At 40.2% G+C, this 20,723-nt stretch overlaps 1 protein-coding gene across 2 annotated transcripts in view; it reads right to left on the reverse strand.

Moving 5' to 3' along the window:
* Nucleotides 1–1,528: 1,528 nt before the first annotated feature.
* Nucleotides 1,529–20,723, reverse strand: part of LOC136422090 (spondin-1-like) — a 75,687-nt gene continuing 56,492 nt past the window's right edge. The window contains exons 5-20 of one of the 2 annotated variants that reach the window (XM_066409738.1): nucleotides 19,127–19,200; nucleotides 16,966–17,097; nucleotides 16,196–16,344; nucleotides 15,230–15,493; nucleotides 14,789–14,966; nucleotides 13,631–13,804; nucleotides 12,718–12,807; nucleotides 11,948–12,108; nucleotides 11,399–11,513; nucleotides 9,218–9,406; nucleotides 8,057–8,164; nucleotides 7,336–7,521; nucleotides 5,985–6,220; nucleotides 4,851–4,974; nucleotides 3,934–4,122; nucleotides 1,529–3,485 (exon numbers count right to left, since the gene is read on the reverse strand). In XM_066409738.1, the coding sequence (XP_066265835.1) occupies nucleotides 3,956–4,122; nucleotides 4,851–4,974; nucleotides 5,985–6,220; nucleotides 7,336–7,521; nucleotides 8,057–8,164; nucleotides 9,218–9,406; nucleotides 11,399–11,513; nucleotides 11,948–12,108; nucleotides 12,718–12,807; nucleotides 13,631–13,804; nucleotides 14,789–14,966; nucleotides 15,230–15,493; nucleotides 16,196–16,344; nucleotides 16,966–17,097; nucleotides 19,127–19,200 (2,347 nt within the window). In that variant the 3' untranslated portion in view covers nucleotides 1,529–3,485; nucleotides 3,934–3,955. The remainder of the gene's footprint in view (nucleotides 3,486–3,933; nucleotides 4,123–4,850; nucleotides 4,975–5,984; nucleotides 6,221–7,335; nucleotides 7,522–8,056; nucleotides 8,165–9,217; nucleotides 9,407–11,398; nucleotides 11,514–11,947; nucleotides 12,109–12,717; nucleotides 12,808–13,630; nucleotides 13,805–14,788; nucleotides 14,967–15,229; nucleotides 15,494–16,195; nucleotides 16,345–16,965; nucleotides 17,098–19,126; nucleotides 19,201–20,723) is intronic. The other variant, XM_066409739.1, reaches the window with a different exon arrangement.

The raw sequence follows: 20,723 nt of genomic DNA on the forward strand, positions 1-20,723 counted from the left end.
AACCTACATTCTCCTCCGATCTTCAACACAGCTACATCTATCCATATTCGTAAACCCAACGGGCCACACCTGAACGTGACACGGTGTTAATAAAGCGCCGCCCAGTGACAGGTGCAGGTCCTGCAGCCGCTGACCTCCACGGCCAACGTCACGATCGGGCTGCACCTGACCGTGACACGACCATGCTGAAGCGCCGCCTAGTGAAGGGTGAAGGTATCGCAGCCCAGGGGTGCCCAGTTGAGATAATAAGGTACAAGTATAGAATCAGCTAGAACCCAGAAGAAGGTGTGTAGTCTGGTGATTCAAGGTTTTATTGCATCAAAGTTTTAACTTTCATTTTCCTAAAAACTAATTATGTCAGACAGACACGTAGTTTTGGACGGGTCTCCTGACGCTTAATGTGACAAGTGACACTACAAGTGAAACCAACTCAATTCAGTTCTCATCTATCCCTAGTCTAACTACGGTATTGTAACGTTGGGGCATGACCGAAGATCAAGCAAACAGTTGTATCCATCCTTCTCGATGTTCTTGTTTTCTCAATGTTTCATTTTATGTTATGCCTGTCCATTATCTGATATCATCCTCACATCTATTCCGTTACCTCTTCCTTCCTCCCTGAACGGTCCTACTGCATGTCGACCCTCTCTGTTCTTCTGGTCTGTTCCCCTATCAGGCCAGTTTACTCATAGGCATCGGTTCACAAGATGTGTTTTTGACACGCTAAACACTTGTACTGCAGTTCATACAAACTCTACTAGAGGTCGCTGTGATACCATAAATTTCAACATTCAGAGTTCTGCAGTCTTTATGAAATCCACCTGTAACATTACCTGCAGCAATGTAAAAGAAGAAAACATAAATTGAAGAAATCTTTGTCTGAAGCAAGTTGTAGAATTTGGTAACGTTGCATTACCAAAATAAATGGTTCCATTTAGTATGCAAATAAGGACCTCATCTGCATAAATTATGTAAGATGACCATCTTCTGTACCCAAATAACACAAGTTGTTCAAAGTATACGAGTCTTCTCTTAGGAGAGAAGGCTATGGTAGCATTTCCTCATAAAGTATGTAAATGAGGCCCGCATTTGCATGCTTTATGTCTGATAATGTCCACATCTACTTAACTTCCAAATGCTCAAAGAATGAAATCCCCATCATTTACCATCATGGAGTAGTTTGCCAGTGATTATGCAAATTGGGTATTAATTTGGGTGACCATACATGTCCAGAGCACGAGATATCAAACCCGGAAGTTGCGCTGCACTACCATAGCAAGCCACTAGGGGGCTCAAAAACCTACCCACATACCAAGTATAAAGACAATCCATCCAGGCATTCTCGGGTTATACTATTTACAGATGGACACACAGACACACAGACACAAACGCTGTGCAAAACATAACCTTCACGGCGAAGGTAACTACATGCAACTTCCGCCAGGAGGTACATGTATAGGTTGTCGTATTTCATACTTTCTAAAAGTACGAATACAGCAAAACTAATACAACAATGCAAAACATCCGATTCCGTTGGTGATAATCATAATTTATTCACAGTATACAGATATGTTAGTGAGGTTCCATATTAAGTATCTGTTAACTTTCTTAGAAAAACCTGAAATATACAATCACATAAAGAAGGCCCAAACTAGAAGTATATCATTCTGTTAATACATGTTAATTCTGTGCAAAGATCTTCATAAATCGTTACTTCTTTCCGGCATCATTACATGTATCTGAATGGCTTAGAATGTGAGTACACAAAAGTTTTGCATTTGTGACTGTTACGTTACATTGATTTCTACAACCTCAAGAATTACTGCATCATTTGCCTGCATTTTCTTGATACGACAATCACAATTTTTATCTCTGAGAGGACACATGATTAGAATTCAAGACTCACAACTAAACTTTTACTATCATGATGAGCAGCTTATAATAAGCTTTGTTTTACCATATCCAATAAAATCGACAAACTATTCACCAGTTATTCAGCTTTCTTTATCATTGAAACATGGAATGTATTACTAAGCATTTTTATGGGTTCTTCATTCAGGGAAACTTTTTTTGAGTGACACACGATCATCTTTGCCACCCAGCATTTGTTTTGCTTTAAGTAGAATTCTGTGTTTTTTATCAAAATTCATCATCTAGAAGGCAGAATCTTAACATAAGAGTGTTACCACGGTGTTTTTTCTCTTCAACATGTATCAACTAAACATCATCACATTGTTTATATCACTTATCTTCAAAATACAATAACATGAACTTATGAAAATATTAAACATCCCAAAACATACATAAAATCTCCACATAGCTTTTGTTACATGATTACATTTTACTGTAGTAAATAATCTAAATACTTTACTGCAAAGAAAATATACATCTCTTTGTAATACTGACTCATGCATGACATAATTGTTGCACAACCATGGAACAGTCACAATGTCCAAGAATTCTACTCTACATTTTTTTCTCCTGAGTGTTAAAAACTACATACTACTAGTATTTGTGTCAATATACAAGACTATTTAGGTTATCAATAAGCCCACTATACTAGACTAAGTATATAAACTTAGTGCTTTTTTTCACATTGTTGTGGTTGGAAGAAGTCTGTTTTGTTTTGTAACATTCTGGCAATGGGGCAGTACTAGTATGGTTGATTAATATTCAAATGGGCCATGGCAAATTGTTTACACTCCCCCTCCAAAAAAGAATAAATTGCTTGAATTTCTGGCAATGTACAGGAATGAACTTATATGATATTGCATATTCTGGTCAATTTTCTTGCTTCGTTTTCAAATTGCAAGATTGCATGTGTTGGTATCTTTCCCCCCACTGTGACAGAATGTTACTTTCCGTTCATTTTCTACTGTACACTGCAAAAGTGGTTGGTGCAGTACGTCTACTTCTACCATCACATAATACAACAGTTTGTACTGCAGCTACTGTAGATGGATGTTTTTTCATCCATTTACATTATTGTGAAACATGACGTGTGATACAAAGACATGGAAGTCATTCTATACAGCATTTGCTTTTTTGGCAAAAAGAGTCTGGTCGTAAGTATCCAATTTGATACATAAAAGTTTTGCATGTTAGCATATCAACTCATAAACTAGTTGATACCTTATAAATACACAATATATAACGAATACGTATCACATTTCTATGAAGACTAAATGAATAATACATCTAAGTTGGACTATGATAAGTTAACAAGTTATATCAACTAACCTGAATAGTTGTATTATGTTGTGCAACAATGGAGTTAATAACGTGATATATATAAGAACCTGTCTATATGTTATAATATAAAAACAAAACATTTTGCACTTTGCAACAAGTTGCACAAAATATGACTTAACGTCCTGCGTCACTTGGAGTGGTTCTCGTGAGGTTCTCGGCGACCGGCCACAAATATTTACAGTCTTGGAAAAAACTTGCACTTGTACAGCATTGTTAGACTTAGTGGTGATCGCCTGCGAAGGACACAGAAAATACAATTTCAACTAACAGCAGAAATTACTAGTTAATTCACACAATTGCATTACATGTAGGTTTAGGGTCTGTATTTCAAATTCCCTGTCGTTAATAAAATCTATTCCTATAGAGGCTTGAGTCTACAACTGCCAGGTACTCTCTGATTTGGTTTGAATATGCAAATGTTGCAAATATTGTCCCAAGTATGCAAACTATCCAAAACATGCCTGTGCAGTCATACCTTCCTATAGTGACCACTCAAGGGACTTTAAGAATGGTCACAGTAGATGACTATAGACAGAATTCTTAATGCATTGGTCAATTGGACAAGACATGTCAAATAAATGCACAATCAAAAAGTGGTCAGAATGACCAAGTAATTCTTAAGCAGAGGTCAGGCCTGTATGTTAAGACATTATGTACAAATGCAAAATGAATGGACTGTACCTGTCTATATGTTGCACGTGATCTAGCACTCCTCTCTGAGACACACCCTTTTCTGGAGCGTGGAGCTGCATTCGCGCCCGCCGTACTTCGGCTCCCGGAACACGGGGCGCGTCCTCATCTGTATGCCCTCCCCGCACGTGACCGTACACTCCGACCACGCCTCCCACTTCCCAAGTTTACAGTGCTTGGCTGAAGGGGGGAACAAACATATGTGTTAGGGTAGAGATCATAATCTGGTATAGAATTGATAATACAACTGGTAGAGATTGGAATCTCTACTGGTAGATTCACTTTCAGAATCTGTACTGGTAGAATTGCAGATTGTACTCAGAATCGCGGACTGGACTGTCAGCTACAATCGCAGATTGTGCTCATGTACAATCGCAGATTGTACTGGTAAAATCCCAGATTGTACTGGTAGGATCATCCATTGTATTGGCAGAGCTCCTTATTGCAATTTTTGTTGACAGAGACTCTGATTACGATCTCTACCGGTAGAATTGTCGATTCTTCCAGATCGCAATCTCTATCCTAACATGTTTGCATTAAACATTTGAAAGTTTGAAAGAAATTGTCCATGTACACATGTATGATGTCAGAAAACAACATCATTGATTTAGCTTATTCTGTAATGCAATTGTCATACACTGATTTTCTTTCTTTGCATAGTGAGGTTATGGCAGCCATACTTAGTTTGAATTGCATACTGTTATCACATGCTTAGGAACCCGGACGCAAACAGAAGGATTGGTCGACCAATCACAACTCTCAAGAAACTCATAAAAACTGAAACTAATTTGGAAGGACAGGAACTTCTTACTGCAATGAATGACAAGAAATTCTGGAGGACGAACTTTACTTGCTTCACCTCGTAAGAAGAAGACCGATGATGATGATCACATGCTTTTGTTACTTACGACATTTCCTCCCGACGTTGCACCTCCGTGTCTCCTTGCGAGGGGGACAGGACTTGCCGCCATGTTTGGCCTTCTGTTTGGTCTCCCTGTTGCGCTGCTGCACCCCTCCATTTCTCCCACAGCTCTGGGTAACAACAATGAGCAAGGGTCATTTAGACATTCTGTTCAAACAATACCGTATATTATCATATAGGTAGATGTCGTTGACCAATCAGAAGGCTCCATTTGTTGGTCTATAATCTTCATGCGGGTCTATAAAGTTTGTATGGACCTGCGGGTCTGTAAACTTCGTACAGACCCGCTTTTGCGTTCGAATGTTCGGCAGTAGCGCAACCGGAACACTTGAAATGCATTCTAAACATTCTATAGAACCCCGCGTGATGCGGAACACCCGTAGCGAACGTTTTGCCGGCCCAGGTATGACACAAAATCAAAAACTGCACACAGTAACGTTACTACTAACTACTAGCATGACATGGACAATGGCTATATGATAATAATGTTAATGACCCACTTTACTTTCCATTAACCCTATAACGGTTATTAATTTACTTTCACTGTGGTTTTATTTCAAGGAGGAAAAAGGAGTTTTTTTGCAGCATGTGCAGTAACTGTGGAAACAATTCTGTACTACAGTAGTAATGCATCGGGAAGTCAACTAGCATTACTGATGTCACGAAAGAGCCAATTATAAAACAACCATAAAAGTTTCATGAATGTTTTACTTTGTGCATGACAACAGACTAAAGGTAGTAGCCCTGATTGTACATTACAAAGTTTGTCAAGCTAGTAAATACATAACTCAATGTGCTTAGCCAATACAAATACCTTTTATTTTTATTAGTACTTACATTGTTATTTTTCATCATAATTGTGAATAAGAAAAAGGAGGAGGCCCATTATCAAATTTGACCAGTCCTTTGCTTCCCCAAGCCCTACCCACTTACATGCAGGTCCATCCACAACTTCATGAGTTTTGCTGTCTAAAGACGGACAGACAAACAAACAGCACCTAAACAATCAAACTTCTTTGTGATGGTGATGACACAGCAGATTGCTTCAGACTTGTACCTTTTATCACTTTTGAAGGTAAAGAATTTAAGCCAGCAAATTGCACGAGCTGTCCATCCTTACCCTTGAGCATAGGGCCCACTCTGACCAGTCAGACACCACGCAGTCTATGGCTTTCTTTTTGTCGTCCTTTTCGTGCTGTTTGTGATCGGGCTGGACTTCGTCAACCTCGTAATCCTCGAACTCGTACGCGGCGTTCAGATCCACAACGACCATGTCTGTCTGCTTGTCGTTATCTTCTCTGCCAAACAAGTCTTGTTCCCAGACCGGAGACTGCATTTTCCTCTGCTGCTCAGCAGCTACAAATGGAAAATGTCATAAAATACACCAAGATTATTGATTAATAATCTATATCAAAGAATTTGCAAACTTGGTAAGGTTTCCTGGGCTACTTGTCTGATTGAAAACTATACAGTTACACTAAATTGTGTCCAATACAGTGATAATACTACAGTCAAACCTGGATTCAAAACCACACAAGGGACTGAGAAAAATGGTTGCCGAGGACAGGTGGTTGCTAAGGACAGGGCGGGGTTAACTTAGTAGAAATGTGACTGTTTTAATGTGGCCTGTGACTAGAGGTGGTTGCCCAACCAGATTTGACTGTACATGTATCTGTATGCTAATGGTAACCACCCTCGTTAAACCAGGACCCCATATTGCTCCACGTTACATCGGTCGCGAAAGGGGCCCTGGTAAAAAGACCCGTCACATATGGTTATGATGACGTCGCCACCAAAACAGCTTCAGCCAATCAGAAGGTTTGCTTCCTCTCATCGGAAGCCAGCGCGCAAAGAACGCTGGGAAGCTATCAACCAATCAGGTTACGTGTTATGGCTAGCTCATTAATCATTCATGAGCTACAACTGCCATTTCTACCATAACCATATGTGACGGGTCTTTTTACCAGGGCCCCTTTCGCGACTGATGTAATATGGAGCGATATGGGGTCCTGGTTTAACGAGGGTGATGGTAACAGAATGTACACATAACAAAATAGTATCAAACTGGGAGCGATTGGTGCGTCACCACCAACATAGTTGCCAAGTTGAGGCCAAAAGGCTAGTAAGGTTTCATCTTATTTGACTGGATGCTGCCTTCAGTATATGTTAGATGATATTTTGTTATTCATTTACTAATCAAAAACAAACAACTACCTGTTATTACAAGGACCTATAACATAGTTGCCAAGTTGGGGCCAAATGGTTAAGAGTTTCATCTACTTTTGGAAAATTTTCTTCAAACTTTCTTAACAGACTGGAACTGCGGGTCTTATAGCATTTACATGGCAGTCACTGTATTACATTAATTTTGTATTACAATGCTAATTTTCTTTTTTTCAGTGAATTGGACATTACAGTAACAGTTATTATAGTGGACTATAACTTAGAATTACATAGTCATGTAAATTTACCTTGCTTTGGGTTGTAAATGATGGGGTCAGACACTGGCCCAACACCGAGGGCATTTCTACCCTGGACACGGAAGTAGTACGACCTTCCTGGTACAAGGTCAGTAAGGGTCAAGGTCAGCTGGTCCCCAGGGACCTGAACAGTCTTCCAGTCTGTGGAATTCTCCTTGATGTAGAACACGAAATAGTCTGGGAAATGCAAAATGTGAATAATGCATTACAAATTGTCCAGACAACTGCTGAATTGAATCATGAAACACCCATTGATGACATCTACAGCATATAAAGTAGAAGAACTGACCAAGATACTGTAAATGCATTTAAGTTTGTGTGGTTTTTATTTCACGCTAAGGCCACAGCAAGTAAATTTCATGGTCGACATCCTCTGCAGACTCCAAATTTAGTGTGCGTGGGCCAAAAAAAAACAAGGTGGGCAAAAAAACAAAAAAACATCCACATTTTTCAAAGATTTCTGCATTTACAGTAGATCGAGTCACGCCAGCTTTCATTTGCAGGCACACATGACACTGAATGACCTGCTATGCCTACAAAAATCTAACCTTTGCACATCTAGCTGTAAGTGTATTTTAATGCTATCTGAGGCCCTTACTGTACTTGGTGGCTAAAACTTCCATTGTATGATAAGTTTTAGGAAAAGCGAGTCAGTTATAAGAGCTTTGGGCAATAGAAATGTCTTCTTTCTATAGAGATAAATGAGATGTACCCATGATGGTTCCCTGCGCTTCCTCTGGCGGCTGCCAGGCAAGCTGCACCACAGCCGGCAGCCCCTCCACTGGGATGGCAGTCAGGTCCTCAGGGGGCGTCTCCAGAACTGCGATAAAACAGAGAGTACATGTACATTTAGTAGGGGTGGATACCGGTTCGCTGGACCTGATTCGGACCTAAATAACATCCAAGAACCGAGTCCAAAAAACCTGAAAGCCAAAAACCTGACTCCAAAAAAACCTGAACAAAGTACAAATATATTTTTCTATTTTGTTTGATGAAAAGTGTTTTGAGTCTCCCTATCAGAAGCAAAGGCATATACAATGTAAAATAAGTGCAAAATTCAAATATTAGATACTGGTTTGCCTTAAAAGTCTTCTCATCAAGAAACTTTTACAGTCATGCATGTCAGTCTTAATTCGCTATGCTTAATATTGGTTTAATAAAACAAAACATGTCAACTAGACTGGACCTAAACCTGGACTTGGACTTTATCAAGCTGAACCGGTATCCAACCCTAACATGTAGCAATCCAAATTAAACCTTATTTACAAACTGCTCTATCTACAATTCCCACTGCTATAGGTAGGTGTCACTCTATGGATCAGACAGTCCAGCCATGAACCATGATGAGGGGTGGTACAAGCTTAGTCACATTTTGGATCACATCCTTCTCAAGGCAGTGACATCTTGTATCAGTGAGAAGAAGAACAGTTACTAGTCAGTATTGCCCTGAAGAAAGTAGCAGGAGAACTACCAAAATGTTGGCAGGTAAACATTTCATTTTCGTGTGTACAGAACTTTACTACAGCACCCATCACACATTTCTGACCAAGGCTTCCCAACCTTCTCCAAACCATGGTAAGTTCTGAGCAAGGTAATCTGTGGTTGGTAGTTGTTGGCAAGGTTGCCTACGAGTCAGTTTGAAAGTTGTCTGCACCAGTGGACTGTGAATTTTGACAAATCAAACTCGAAAAAGTCATACTACTCTTGTATCAGAGGAGCGAACTGTAGCTAGAATAGTGTGTATTACAGGCTACTCCAAACCCAGCGCCAATCTTGGTTGGGCAGTGGTCAGCAGCATATACTTGTGCGTAAGTCTGATTGTGTGATGGGCTTAACTGGAAAGCTGTTGAAATTTTACAGTGTTTTCCATTACCTTCCACATCACAGCTTGGCCTGGGCCCCATGCACTGCTCTGTCTGTTCCAGCTCGTCTGTGCACATGGGGCTGGGGAGGGACTTCAGCACACGGTTTCTCTTCCTCGCGCCTTTCCCGCACTGTACGCTACAGTCGGACCACTCCGACCACGGGCTGTACAGGCACGGCACATCCACGATACTGGTGTCTGAGGAAGAAATGAATAGTACAAACTTGAGATTACATGTACATGAAAGGACCTTTGGGAAATTCAAAATGGCCGCTGTAATTGACAAGAGACCTATTGTGTTGGCAGTTGCAGTACTGTTAAAGATACTTGTACATGATAAATTATACTAATTAAACACACAGGTAAACTTTCGAGTCAGATACATTGTGTATTTGTCAACTTGAAAGTGCAATTTTGGTTCAGAATGTGTATTCGTGTTTCTTGATTACAGAAATACAGTAATGAGACTTTTCCCTTTGTGTGCCAATGAAATGAACTTAAAAATACTTTTAGAATCTATCATCCACACATAATAAGAGATGCTGATAATAATGTGGAGTTTCTTTTGTGATGTCACAATTAACCTGTTGCTAATTTGGCCCACCTAAGAACACACAGTAGACAATTGGTTTAAAGATCACACACACTCAGATGTTTTCAGTAAAGACATGAATGACAATCTTTAACCTTCTCCCTGCTGCCTAACTCTGTAACCAATAGAGAATGGGGTGCCAAATGGCTACTTCAGAGTGCTAAAGGTTAAAAGGAAATTTCATTTCAGGGCCACTTTAGGTCCATCACATTGGCTGTTTGGCTACTCCATTTGTGATAACTTTGTTACTAGTCTGTCTACTTTTTGAATTATGTCTAGTGACCACCTGCCTACTGTGAACGTGTTCTTAAAGTCTCTTGAGTGATTACTATGGATAGGTTTGACTTGTACATAAAGATACAAATTTTGCAGTCACAAATTGAAAGTTTGAAATGAAATTCCATTACTCTTTATTTGCTTGAAATATAGTCTAGGGACCTTCTTCCAGTAGGATTTCATCCATCTGTGTCAGTTGAAAGTAACTTCAAACAAAAGTGCTTCCAGAAGTGATGTACTCAGGAGACCATCTAATGGATTTTGTTCACTCTGAGATGAATTACAAACTAAAGAGGGGTCCTTGGAGGATCTACAGTTGAAAGGGCCAGAATTATGTGGTCCTAAGTGATATCCTGATGGATATGAACTAAACTTTGATTGGTACAATCATGCATTGTGAAATTAAAAACTTTTGAGATTACTTATTTGGCAATCCATCCAGCATTTTATTTGAAATTACTGGAACAATTAATGTCTTGCAGTTTGTTTGTTCTGAACATCGATACTGATCAGCTAGTCTAAAATTTGTTTTATTGAATTAATCTTGTTGCCACTGCATATTGTCACAGCATCTTAGAGCAAAGTTGGACCCTGATGCATCAATTTGAAAGTTTTTGGAATACTGGATAGTTTAAAAAAAATAACTTTCTAAGATTAAAACCGTTGCATGTGTAACTATGTATCCAAATGTTTCATGCTGTATTCATACAATGTGTTAAATAAATCATAAAACTGTATTGTAATGTATTGTACTGTGTTTTCTGGACCACTTTCCAGCTTATAGCTAAGCAATGCTGAAGGCTACAAGTAGCTAAAAGTAGATAGAAATCGTGGCGTCGTGTGAAGTAATGGATAGAACATCCGACTGTCAAACAAGGGGACCCCAGTTCGAACCTGAGCTACCCCCAGACATGTCTGAACATGCACCTGGACGTTGTGCCCTTGGGAAAGGCACTTAACACAAATGCCCTCACTCAGGTGTAAATGAGTACCTAGCTCTTCTAGAGTTGGGGACGTCCCTCGGATAGGACGTTAAATGGAGGTCCCATGTTTGGGGAGAGCCACACCCCGTGCAAGTTAAAGAACCCACCACACCTTTCAAAAAAGAGTAGGGGCATGCCCCGGTGTGCGATGGTCCACAAACCTTACAACCTGGATTGACCCTATACATGTCAATAATTGCCGGTTTGTCGGCAGATGGATAAACGTGGTCAGGAAGAAGAAGAAATCATTATCATCATCATCATTGTCATGTACATATTTCCCTCCACATTGCCCTATCAAGCATACTTTTTTCCAAATGTCTAGAATAAAAGTCTAACCTGGTAGTGTAGTGACCATGGCTGGTTCACTCTGTATGTTGGACTGCTCCATGGTGTAGGCCACCACACGGATGGTGTAGGGGGACTCAGGCTCCAACCCACCCAGCACAATTTGCTACATAAGACAAGAGGAAAAGTGTTCTCAACTGTATATCTACTACATTTCCAAACCTTAATTTACTTATAGATGAAACTTGTGGTGTGTTATGCCAAAGGATAGCTATCTAGTTTGATAATACAATACAGATAGATGTGCTTCATTTCCTTGTACTATGAATCACACAATTTACTACTTGTATATCTTCAGGTAACAACCATCCATTGCCAACTTTAACAAACACAATATTATCAAACAGCTGGTGCATTGTAGTGCATTGTGCAAACTTAAGTAGAAATGTTTCAAACAACGACCAAATAAATACAACCTAACCCTAGGGTGTACTTAGCTGTCAGGATCAGATGATAGGAATTTTCTTTCAATGTTGCACAGAAAACCATCTGTGGGTATACAAGGTATTCAACATGCAACAAACTGTATAAAAGACATACTGTTGTCTCTCCATCTGGGATCTCTAGAACGTTGGGTCCCAGCAGTTTCTGTCCTTCCTGGTAGTACACGAGGTATCCCAGGATGCTCGAGTGGACGTTTGATGGCGGAGCCCACCAGATCTTCACTGCTGATGAGTTTACTGCCATGGTTCCCATGGAAACTGTAAACAAAACAAAGAAGAGCTTGTTTGAAATACAGAACTGGTGAAGCTGCAATTTTGGCAGCTGAATTTCAAACTCAATGCTAAAATATACAGCAACGTCTTATTTCATTTTGTAGATTTTTTATGCTGTGTATGTTTCGACATGATAAAACTTGTTTGGTAAAAGGCATATACATGTACACATTGTGAGTTATCTTGAAAATTGTCGCGGGATGTTTCAAAACAACTGTGAAAAAATCTGTTTGAGAAAGCAAAACAAATGCAAGACCTAAGGGTTATAGAATTGAGTGCATATGGTAGTCTTGTTGAATGTTTAGCTATCAGCTAGCTGGATTTTTTGGGTGGTATTTTCTTGTTTTAACAGTTTGATGTTAATATGGCTGCTCATTGTGGGAAAATTGGCACAAAAAAGGGGCAAGACTATGATTTTTTAATCATACTGTATGCATCATGGATTTGGATCTGGTTTGAATCCAATGCTGACATTGCCAATGGCGTCTTGAACCAAAATTTTCATAAAAATACTTTTCAACTTCAGGCATATGTAAGTTCTTAGAATGGTAGGTTAGACTTTCTGTTAGTTTTGAAGAAAGGAAGAAGTTTTACCTAACCGGGCAATACACAACCTGAAATCCCCTATCTGCTGATAGCCACAGTAATAGGAGCCGTGGTAGGGAACATAGTCGTCTGCCATTCCTTTAGAAAGTGGGGGAAACTCCAGACAAAATTCAGAAAACCCAAACTGTTCCAGGTCCTCAGAGATACTCTCTGATACAAACATTGTGAAAATGAATGAAATAGTATTCTCAACAATAGATATCGTTGCCAATACAACAAGAGAAAACCTAGGTCTCTTTCTATCCAATTTCAAAGATTTCTTCTTTTCTAACCTTCTCACTGCTGCCGAACCTAGTAACCAATACAAATTTGGTTCCAAATGGCAACTTCACTAGGGATAAGGTTGATAGATCATCATGAAGTACATTGTACACATGAGTCATATGATATATAAGGCAAGCATACATACATATGTATATAGCTGTGTGCGGAATACAGTCAAACCTATCTATAACTTCAACTTGATTTACCCCCAGATAACCCCGCGAGGGGCAAAGTAGGGGGGGGGGGCGGGGTCCCAGGCTAAGGCAGGCAGGCCTCCAGCCTGGCGCGGTATGACTCAACAGTGGGAGCCGTAACAACCGCGCCAGGCAGGGCGTTCCACTCGGGGATTGTGCGGGGGAAGTATGAATATTTGTAAGAGTCTGTCAGGGCGTTATGTGGTTGAATATATTGAACTATAGTGACCACTCAAGGGAAGGGACTTTGTAGATATGTGACAGGTGGTCACTATAGACAGGATTCTTAATGCTTGGGTCAATGGGAAAAACAGTCTAAGGAGCCATGAGAAAAGTGGCCTCAATCTCTTTTATACAGAGTACAGGTCACCTGTAAAGGTTTGACTGTATTTTATATGAATTTGATGACAACAAGAAGAGTTAACACTCATGTTCCAACATACTGGTGAGGTCGCCTTTTGTGAGTTTGCGGCTGCCATCATGGTCATGGTCGTGGCCGTGGCGGTCGCGCTCTTTTTCTCGTCCACGATTCCTGTCCTTGTTTCTCTTCCTCTCTTTCTTCTCAGCTTTGGACAAGCTGATTTCCTCGCTGAATATGTCAATATCCTCTTCATCTTCTGAAAGTACAAGAGGTATGCAAAATGTAAAGTTGAGGGAGCAAGCAACCAAAGTATAACAAAGATAACGTGCACAATCCAGGTAGCATGTGGAGTCCAGTATTGAGCAATCTTGCCTCTGGACCGTGAGGTTGGGAGTTCGAATCCTGACTGTTGTAGCTCACCCAACAAGTACACCACTTGAAAGGGGCAAAATCATGAAAATATTAAGCCATGGTCCACTGTTCATTGTACTCGTCGAAAAGAGCTAGGGGAATTTCTCCAGTACAATAAACCTGTAAATACAGTACATATATAGTCTATACCAGACTAACTGCACCGGCTATAGGGAGAATTTTTGCCAGGGGAGTTTGACCATCGAGGGTTTCATTCGCAGGCACAGTTAGGATTGCATATTGGACTCTCTCTCCGTAGCCGACTCCCTTATAATTAGCACACTATTCACTCTATTTTGCCAATTTCAACTATTTTCCCAGGCATTCGCGGGGCCTGGTAAAGGCTAGTTCATATCATCTGTCTTCTATGTCAGGAACAGTGGATAGCTCTTAAGTGAGCTTAACTGGTCCAAGATTACTTTCACTTTTATTTTTGACAGGAACACACAAATGACACTATAGCTATACCGTAACATTGTTCTGACTTCTTTAAAAGTATTGATCTTAAATCAAACTTAAAAGCATTGAAACAAATGAGCAACATTTGACCGAAGAGTGGCAATCAATCACCATGTACATGTTCCAACGCCAATACATTTGTAACACTTAACACATGAGAGATTGCATCATTTTAGATGCAAACATTTGATGCAGAAAGTGTCTCCTGTGAATTTTGATCAAACTTTTTGTTATAGTCTCTGTTCTCCATTGACTTGAACGTTTACAACTGTTTACCAATCTGCTATACATTGTACCTGATGCAATAATTGTGAATAAAGTTTGATTTGATCAACTGACATTGTTTATGAAATTTTGTGATACCGCATACCTTTAGATGTCTTCCCGTGGCAACCATTGTCCATGATTCCTGTCCTCTCTAAAACGATCCTCGCGACTGGCTGGAAACTTTTGCCCCGAGTGTTGTACCAAGGGGACGCCGGGTTCTTTGGGTCCTGGCTTGTGATTGGTCGAATCTTCTCTCGTGGAATTGTGGGAGAGTTTGCTGACTGCAAAATTGATACAACAGCTTTTAATGTGTGTTGCAGTTAGTTTTATTGCACACATTTAGCTGTTAAATCAGTGTATGCTATTCTTCAAAGCATTAAGCAACTAAGTAGCCATCAGACATCCATCCGTTCATCCATCCGTTCATCCATCCGTCCATCCATCCATCCATCCATCCATCCATCCATCCATCCATCCATCCATCCAAACAAACAAACAAACAAACAAACAAACAAACAAACAAACAAACAAACAAACAACTCACCTCATAAGTGATGCCAGAGTCCGTCCCAGCGTCCCACGGATACAGGTCCATCTCTGTCCTGTCCAGCCATTGGTCCCCCTCACAGACATCGAAGTTACTCAGCCCGACGTTCCAATCAGGACTGGGCCCCAGCATGGTGAGGAACGACAGCAGGTGGTGCTCGCTGTCCACTCCGAAGTCCGAGGAAACCGGCGCCTTGATGTTCCTGGGTTCGTACGCCGGCCACTGGGGGTCCGTCTTCACAACTGTCCTGATCTTGTTTCCCTGTTTGAAACAGAATGAGATAGAATTATATAATACTGTAAATGCGGTGGTTTTATGTTTGCGGTTTTTACGGTGAACTCTTTACCGCAAACTGAAACTCACTGCAAGAGGCGTTTCCATTATGTGACTGTAGCGCTACTACTACAAACGCGAACACTCGATTTTCATTCTAACGTGAACTGAAATCCCTACAAACATTTCTGCATTTACAGTAACCGTTGTATGATAATCCTTGCATTGTAAATGTAGGACCTTCGACCTTCTGCTTGCTAAGGTATCCATTTGGCACCACAATTGTATTGGTTATGCAGTTAGGCAGCAGGAAGAAGGTTAATAGACTGCTAGAAATTCCACAAAAGACTGAACTCATACCATACCACCGGGTATATTAATCTTTTCTTGAGCAGATTAGTTTCCAAGAATTATTGAATACTAGTAGAAGTTGGCATACATTGTACCTTATATATTTTCCAATCAAAGAAAAAGAAAACTTATCATTATCATAGATTCTGTAATTATGCTGCCATTGGAATTTTTAACCATATCATCAGCACTGATAGTTCAGCACCAAGGAGAGAACCTTTCATTTTTCTACTCTTTTTGAATGCCCAACTTTAACCTACTACTATCATTTCCCTTTATGTAAAATTTGGACTTACACTTAAGGCAATTTTTGGAATGTTAGAAAACAAAACTCCTTACCTGTTCTTTCATTTCACGTTCTAGTTTGGTTGGTGAGCCCCATTCTGCGACCTGTTTCACTCCCTCCGTGGAGTACCCCCCGTATTCCCAAATGGAATAGTCCTTACTGTGGGTTGCACCAATGATAGCTGACCAGTGGGTTCCATATTCTAGGGAGAGACACACAGTATGAAAATATACTAAGAAATGTCGGAACTGTTGCACTGAAAATCGCCCACACACCTACTGACAACACTTAGAACTACATGTAAGGAAGTATGAAACCTTGAACTGAATATTGTTTGGAAATTAAAGCAATCATGCTTTTTTTCAATTTCAAGGGAGGTTACATTCAATACATCAAATTAAGGCCACATATGCTTATTGACCTAGTGCGGGAACAAGTGCACGTTAGGCACAGGTAGACATCGGAAAATAACTCTTTTCAAGCTTTTAACCCAATGTCACACTGTCAGATACCTTTTGGCAAATTTGTTGATCTTTAGACAGTTGCCAAATTTCAAAATCACCAGAGAATCAAGCATATATTTTGCCTAAAAATCTACAATCGCTACATTTGACTTGGTGACATAGGCCAATCCCTAGAAATGGAGCAGTGACTAAGAGGAAACTGGTCGTATTCTGGCCAAAAACGTCAATTTTAAGTTTAATTTAATCTTGCACTCTTTTCTTCTGTGTGATGCCAGCTTTACGGAGGCGGTATTTCCAGCTCGTTAGAAAGAACACTACATGTCAGTCTTGATAGATGAGAGACGATGATTGGTCCTTACTGGGGTAGTCCTTTGGGTGAGTCTGCTGTGACCACAGTCCGTAGAACGTCATGCGGTACTTTCCCGCGCCGCAGGCCGTACAGTTCGCTACCTCCTTCTTCTCAGCCATCTTTGGCATCACTGCTACATCATCTTTGAGAAATCATACAAATCACATAATTTCTTAATATACACAGTGTAAGATTGTTAAACCTGTACAAGTGATCACTTCTACATAAGGGTCACCTAGGCAATGTGACCACTTTTTGGTGGGCTCTTAGAAATTTTCTTCCCATTGACACAAGCATCAAGCATCCTGTGTATAGTGACTACCTGTCCAAATACACATGTAGACCAGATTTTATGGTGCCCTACATGTACATGGTCTTCTTGGGCAGGTTTTGACTCTAGTTAGAACATTTGCTTCATGTAGGCCCTACAGAAGGAAAAACTAGGAGGCTCAAGGATAAAGGGTGCAAAGTTTTTGTGAAATTAGCTTGAGCAATTTTTTGTTGTTGCTCAAAGTCTTCCTTGCTGTGTTATCTTTGTCATTTTTTGTGTGGAAATCATTATCATCTTATGATCCATTAGCTGGACGCTTGCTGTGCATACACATTCAGGACAAAATTATGGTTTATTTTACGACTCCCATACCTATCTAACCTGCTATTTTGTCAGTATAATGTGTTTGACCATTACATGTAATGTGCTTGACCCTTGACTCCTTCATCATAACCTCAGTGAAAAGGGGCCTCGAGGCCGATTTGAAATTTCATGAATAAATAAAGGCACAAACAAACGAAAAAGAAGAAGTAAAAAACACAGTGAATGCCCTGAAGTCCTGACTAGATAGAAACAGATCTAAGAGATCGCAAAAGGTCTCCTCTTTCACTGGATGGTAGTATAAAATATCAGATTACACCTACAATTTATGTACTACCTACTCTTCTTTATTCACACACAGGCATTCTTGCAAGAGATACGAGGCCAATGCCCTTTTCAACCCTGCTCTTAAAGATACCTTCCTTTCACACGTCTCTCTTTTCATCATTCAAACCAGCGCGAGTTTCAATTTGTCATCCTTTGTACGTCCAGCCTGTTATCTCTTTAATGGTACCAGGAAGACACAAACCACCCTTTTCCTGGCCGTGCTAAAAGGTTGTTAGCCCCCGCACCCAGTTCTGCCCATAATAGGTGATTTCGCCTTTAGTGTGGAGACGCTAGTTACCCTGCCACTTTCCAATCCTCAACGACCTTTGCGAAATAGGGTCTTCTCTATAGAACGCATTCAACGCAAAGCCTTTGAAAAAAAAAGGCAAACAGATCTTTGCGATAACGACCAGAAACTGTGCGTTACCCGCGGGAAGAATTCGGGAGGGCGAAAATCAATAAGTCGTAATTTCACGGATCGAAGGTCGGCCGAGACCTTTGCCAAATAATTAACTGCGGAGTCAAGGTCTTGGGCAGCGAATATGTAACAAGTCTGGAGTTACAAGTGTCAGGGTGGCCCAAACACATTTCATGGATGTTACCAATTGAAAGTAGTGCGTTATGATAGATAGTAGGAGTCCAGGGAGTTTTTGTGGAATCCTGCTGGCTTTGTCTTGCTCTGCTGGCTTGCAGTAATAGGTTCAGTGCCCGCAGGGGGTGATAGGTCGAGGGAAAGGGATTGGGGAGATGGATGGACGGACAGACATTTGCGGTAAGCCAAACATGGAGGAATTTGAAGAGGTAAAAATAATGGATTGCTTGATCTGGAAAGAACCAAAATAAAACTGAATCTGAACCAGTATTGCACAAACCTTACCTAAACTTCTACCATCCATTTCTTAATTTTTCATTTAATATAATAAACATAATAATCTATTCTGTTGTAAAAAGTGTTGTTTTTTTGGATGTTGCAAATTGTAGGAGTCTATCATAAGCTATAGATATAACCAAATTAGCAAAATTTAGATTTTATTCAATAAGACCAATACTCTTGAGACTTGCAATAAAATTCTACAAAATGTCCTTGTTATTTGTTTTCATACAAAAATTTTTCACATAGCCGATAAAATGTATCAGAATTAGGGCCCATGAACACACACATTGAACCATTATCTTTTTGATATTACAAAGAAGGGAAGGGCCACTGGTACTCACATGTTAATTTCTAAGGGAAAATGACCCTAGTACTTACTTTCTTCACACAGAGTCAAAGCCAATGCTCCATCATCCATAAACCAAATGAGACGACTCTGTACAACTGTAGCCCTGTAGTGAACACAACAACAACACAGCATTAAATCACACTATGTAACACCGGTAAGAAAATACAATGCACATGTCAAGTACATGTACAATGTACCATCTATAATAGCTGCTCTACTGTAGTTCAAATGATTCATAGCATTTTGAGAGGTAAATGTTGTGTAATACTGCATGGTTATGATATCAAAGATATTTTACAGTCTTATGATTAGTGTAAACTTTGCAACAAGCAGTACAGTAGAAAATTTCCATGATCTATGATTTGTTTATAGACTCAATTTAACTGGGTAAACAAGTTGTAAATTACAATGTACTAGGAAAGGTTCTGTGAAAACAATATCTAAAATTTAACACCTCTTTGAAAACAACATGCATATGATTTTAAATGAAAGTGTTTTATCACAAGTAACATTATAGAGACTAACTGCATTTGCAATATGCATGTAGATATTTGCAAGACGTTGTTCACCGCGTAGTGCCTAGTGGCACATAGGTCAGCAATAGGGGTGGGTACCGGTACAGAAGATTCAGGTCCGGTCCAGGTCCAGGTCCAGAGGGTCAGGTCCAGGTCCGGACCTGTACCTGTACCTGATTATAGTCGTGTCTCAGTACATCATATTTTGGAGAGCGAGACACTAGTAAAGGCCTTTGTGAGTCCTACGGGTTATGTTCAAATTGTATATTAGAATTATCGGTGCATATTAATATGCAAAAAGAAAACGAAGATGTACCGAAGCATGCAACCATGTATTCAAGGTAACCTTTATCTCACAAAAGTGATTCATAGCAACATTGTTCTTCTTTGAGTACAATGTAGTTGACAACAACTATATACATTATGACCAGAATTTTCTAATCGGTCCATATGCCGGTCCACTGAATTTTTCCGGACCGTTTTTTTTGGACCGGTCCATAACAAAATACCGGTTTTGGACCGGTACACTGTACCGGTACCCACCCCTAGTCAGCAAGTTTTCTTACTGTTTCTGTAGCAGGGTATACTTTTCTACTTTTACACGGAGGGATTGCTAGCCCTTCCCTTTAACATGCTCGAGGCACAACCTCGAACACGGGACCCCCACTTTACGTCCCTTCCTAAAGACGGGTGCAGCTCCAACTGAGATGCCCTTCCCAGGATCTGAACCAGTGTTTCCCAGTTATTTACTAACTTACTGTAACCAGAAGCTCAACTCCTCTAAGGCTGCTACCAGTTGAGCTACAGGGACAGCCCACTTTTGAAGGACACATCGATTTCCCAATACAGGTGGGCAGTTTGGGCATTCCACAAAAGCCAGAACATTCATCTATATTTCCACCATGGTCTGCCAATTCCTAGGGCTGATCCCGGGGGGTGTTTTTCAATATCAGACAATATGACTTTCACATTGACTTTGACTCCCTCAAGGTTCTTCCAAGTTTAGCAATGTCTCAGTTCTTCTGATGCTACTTTATCTTACTTCACAAGGAATTTTACAGCTTGAGGTTGACATGGCCATTGCGTAGGTTGGAAAACTTCTTTCCAATTT

The sequence above is a fragment of the Branchiostoma lanceolatum genome, chromosome 16 (genome assembly GCF_035083965.1).
Source record: "Branchiostoma lanceolatum isolate klBraLanc5 chromosome 16, klBraLanc5.hap2, whole genome shotgun sequence".
Classification (NCBI taxonomy): domain Eukaryota; kingdom Metazoa; phylum Chordata; class Leptocardii; order Amphioxiformes; family Branchiostomatidae; genus Branchiostoma; species Branchiostoma lanceolatum.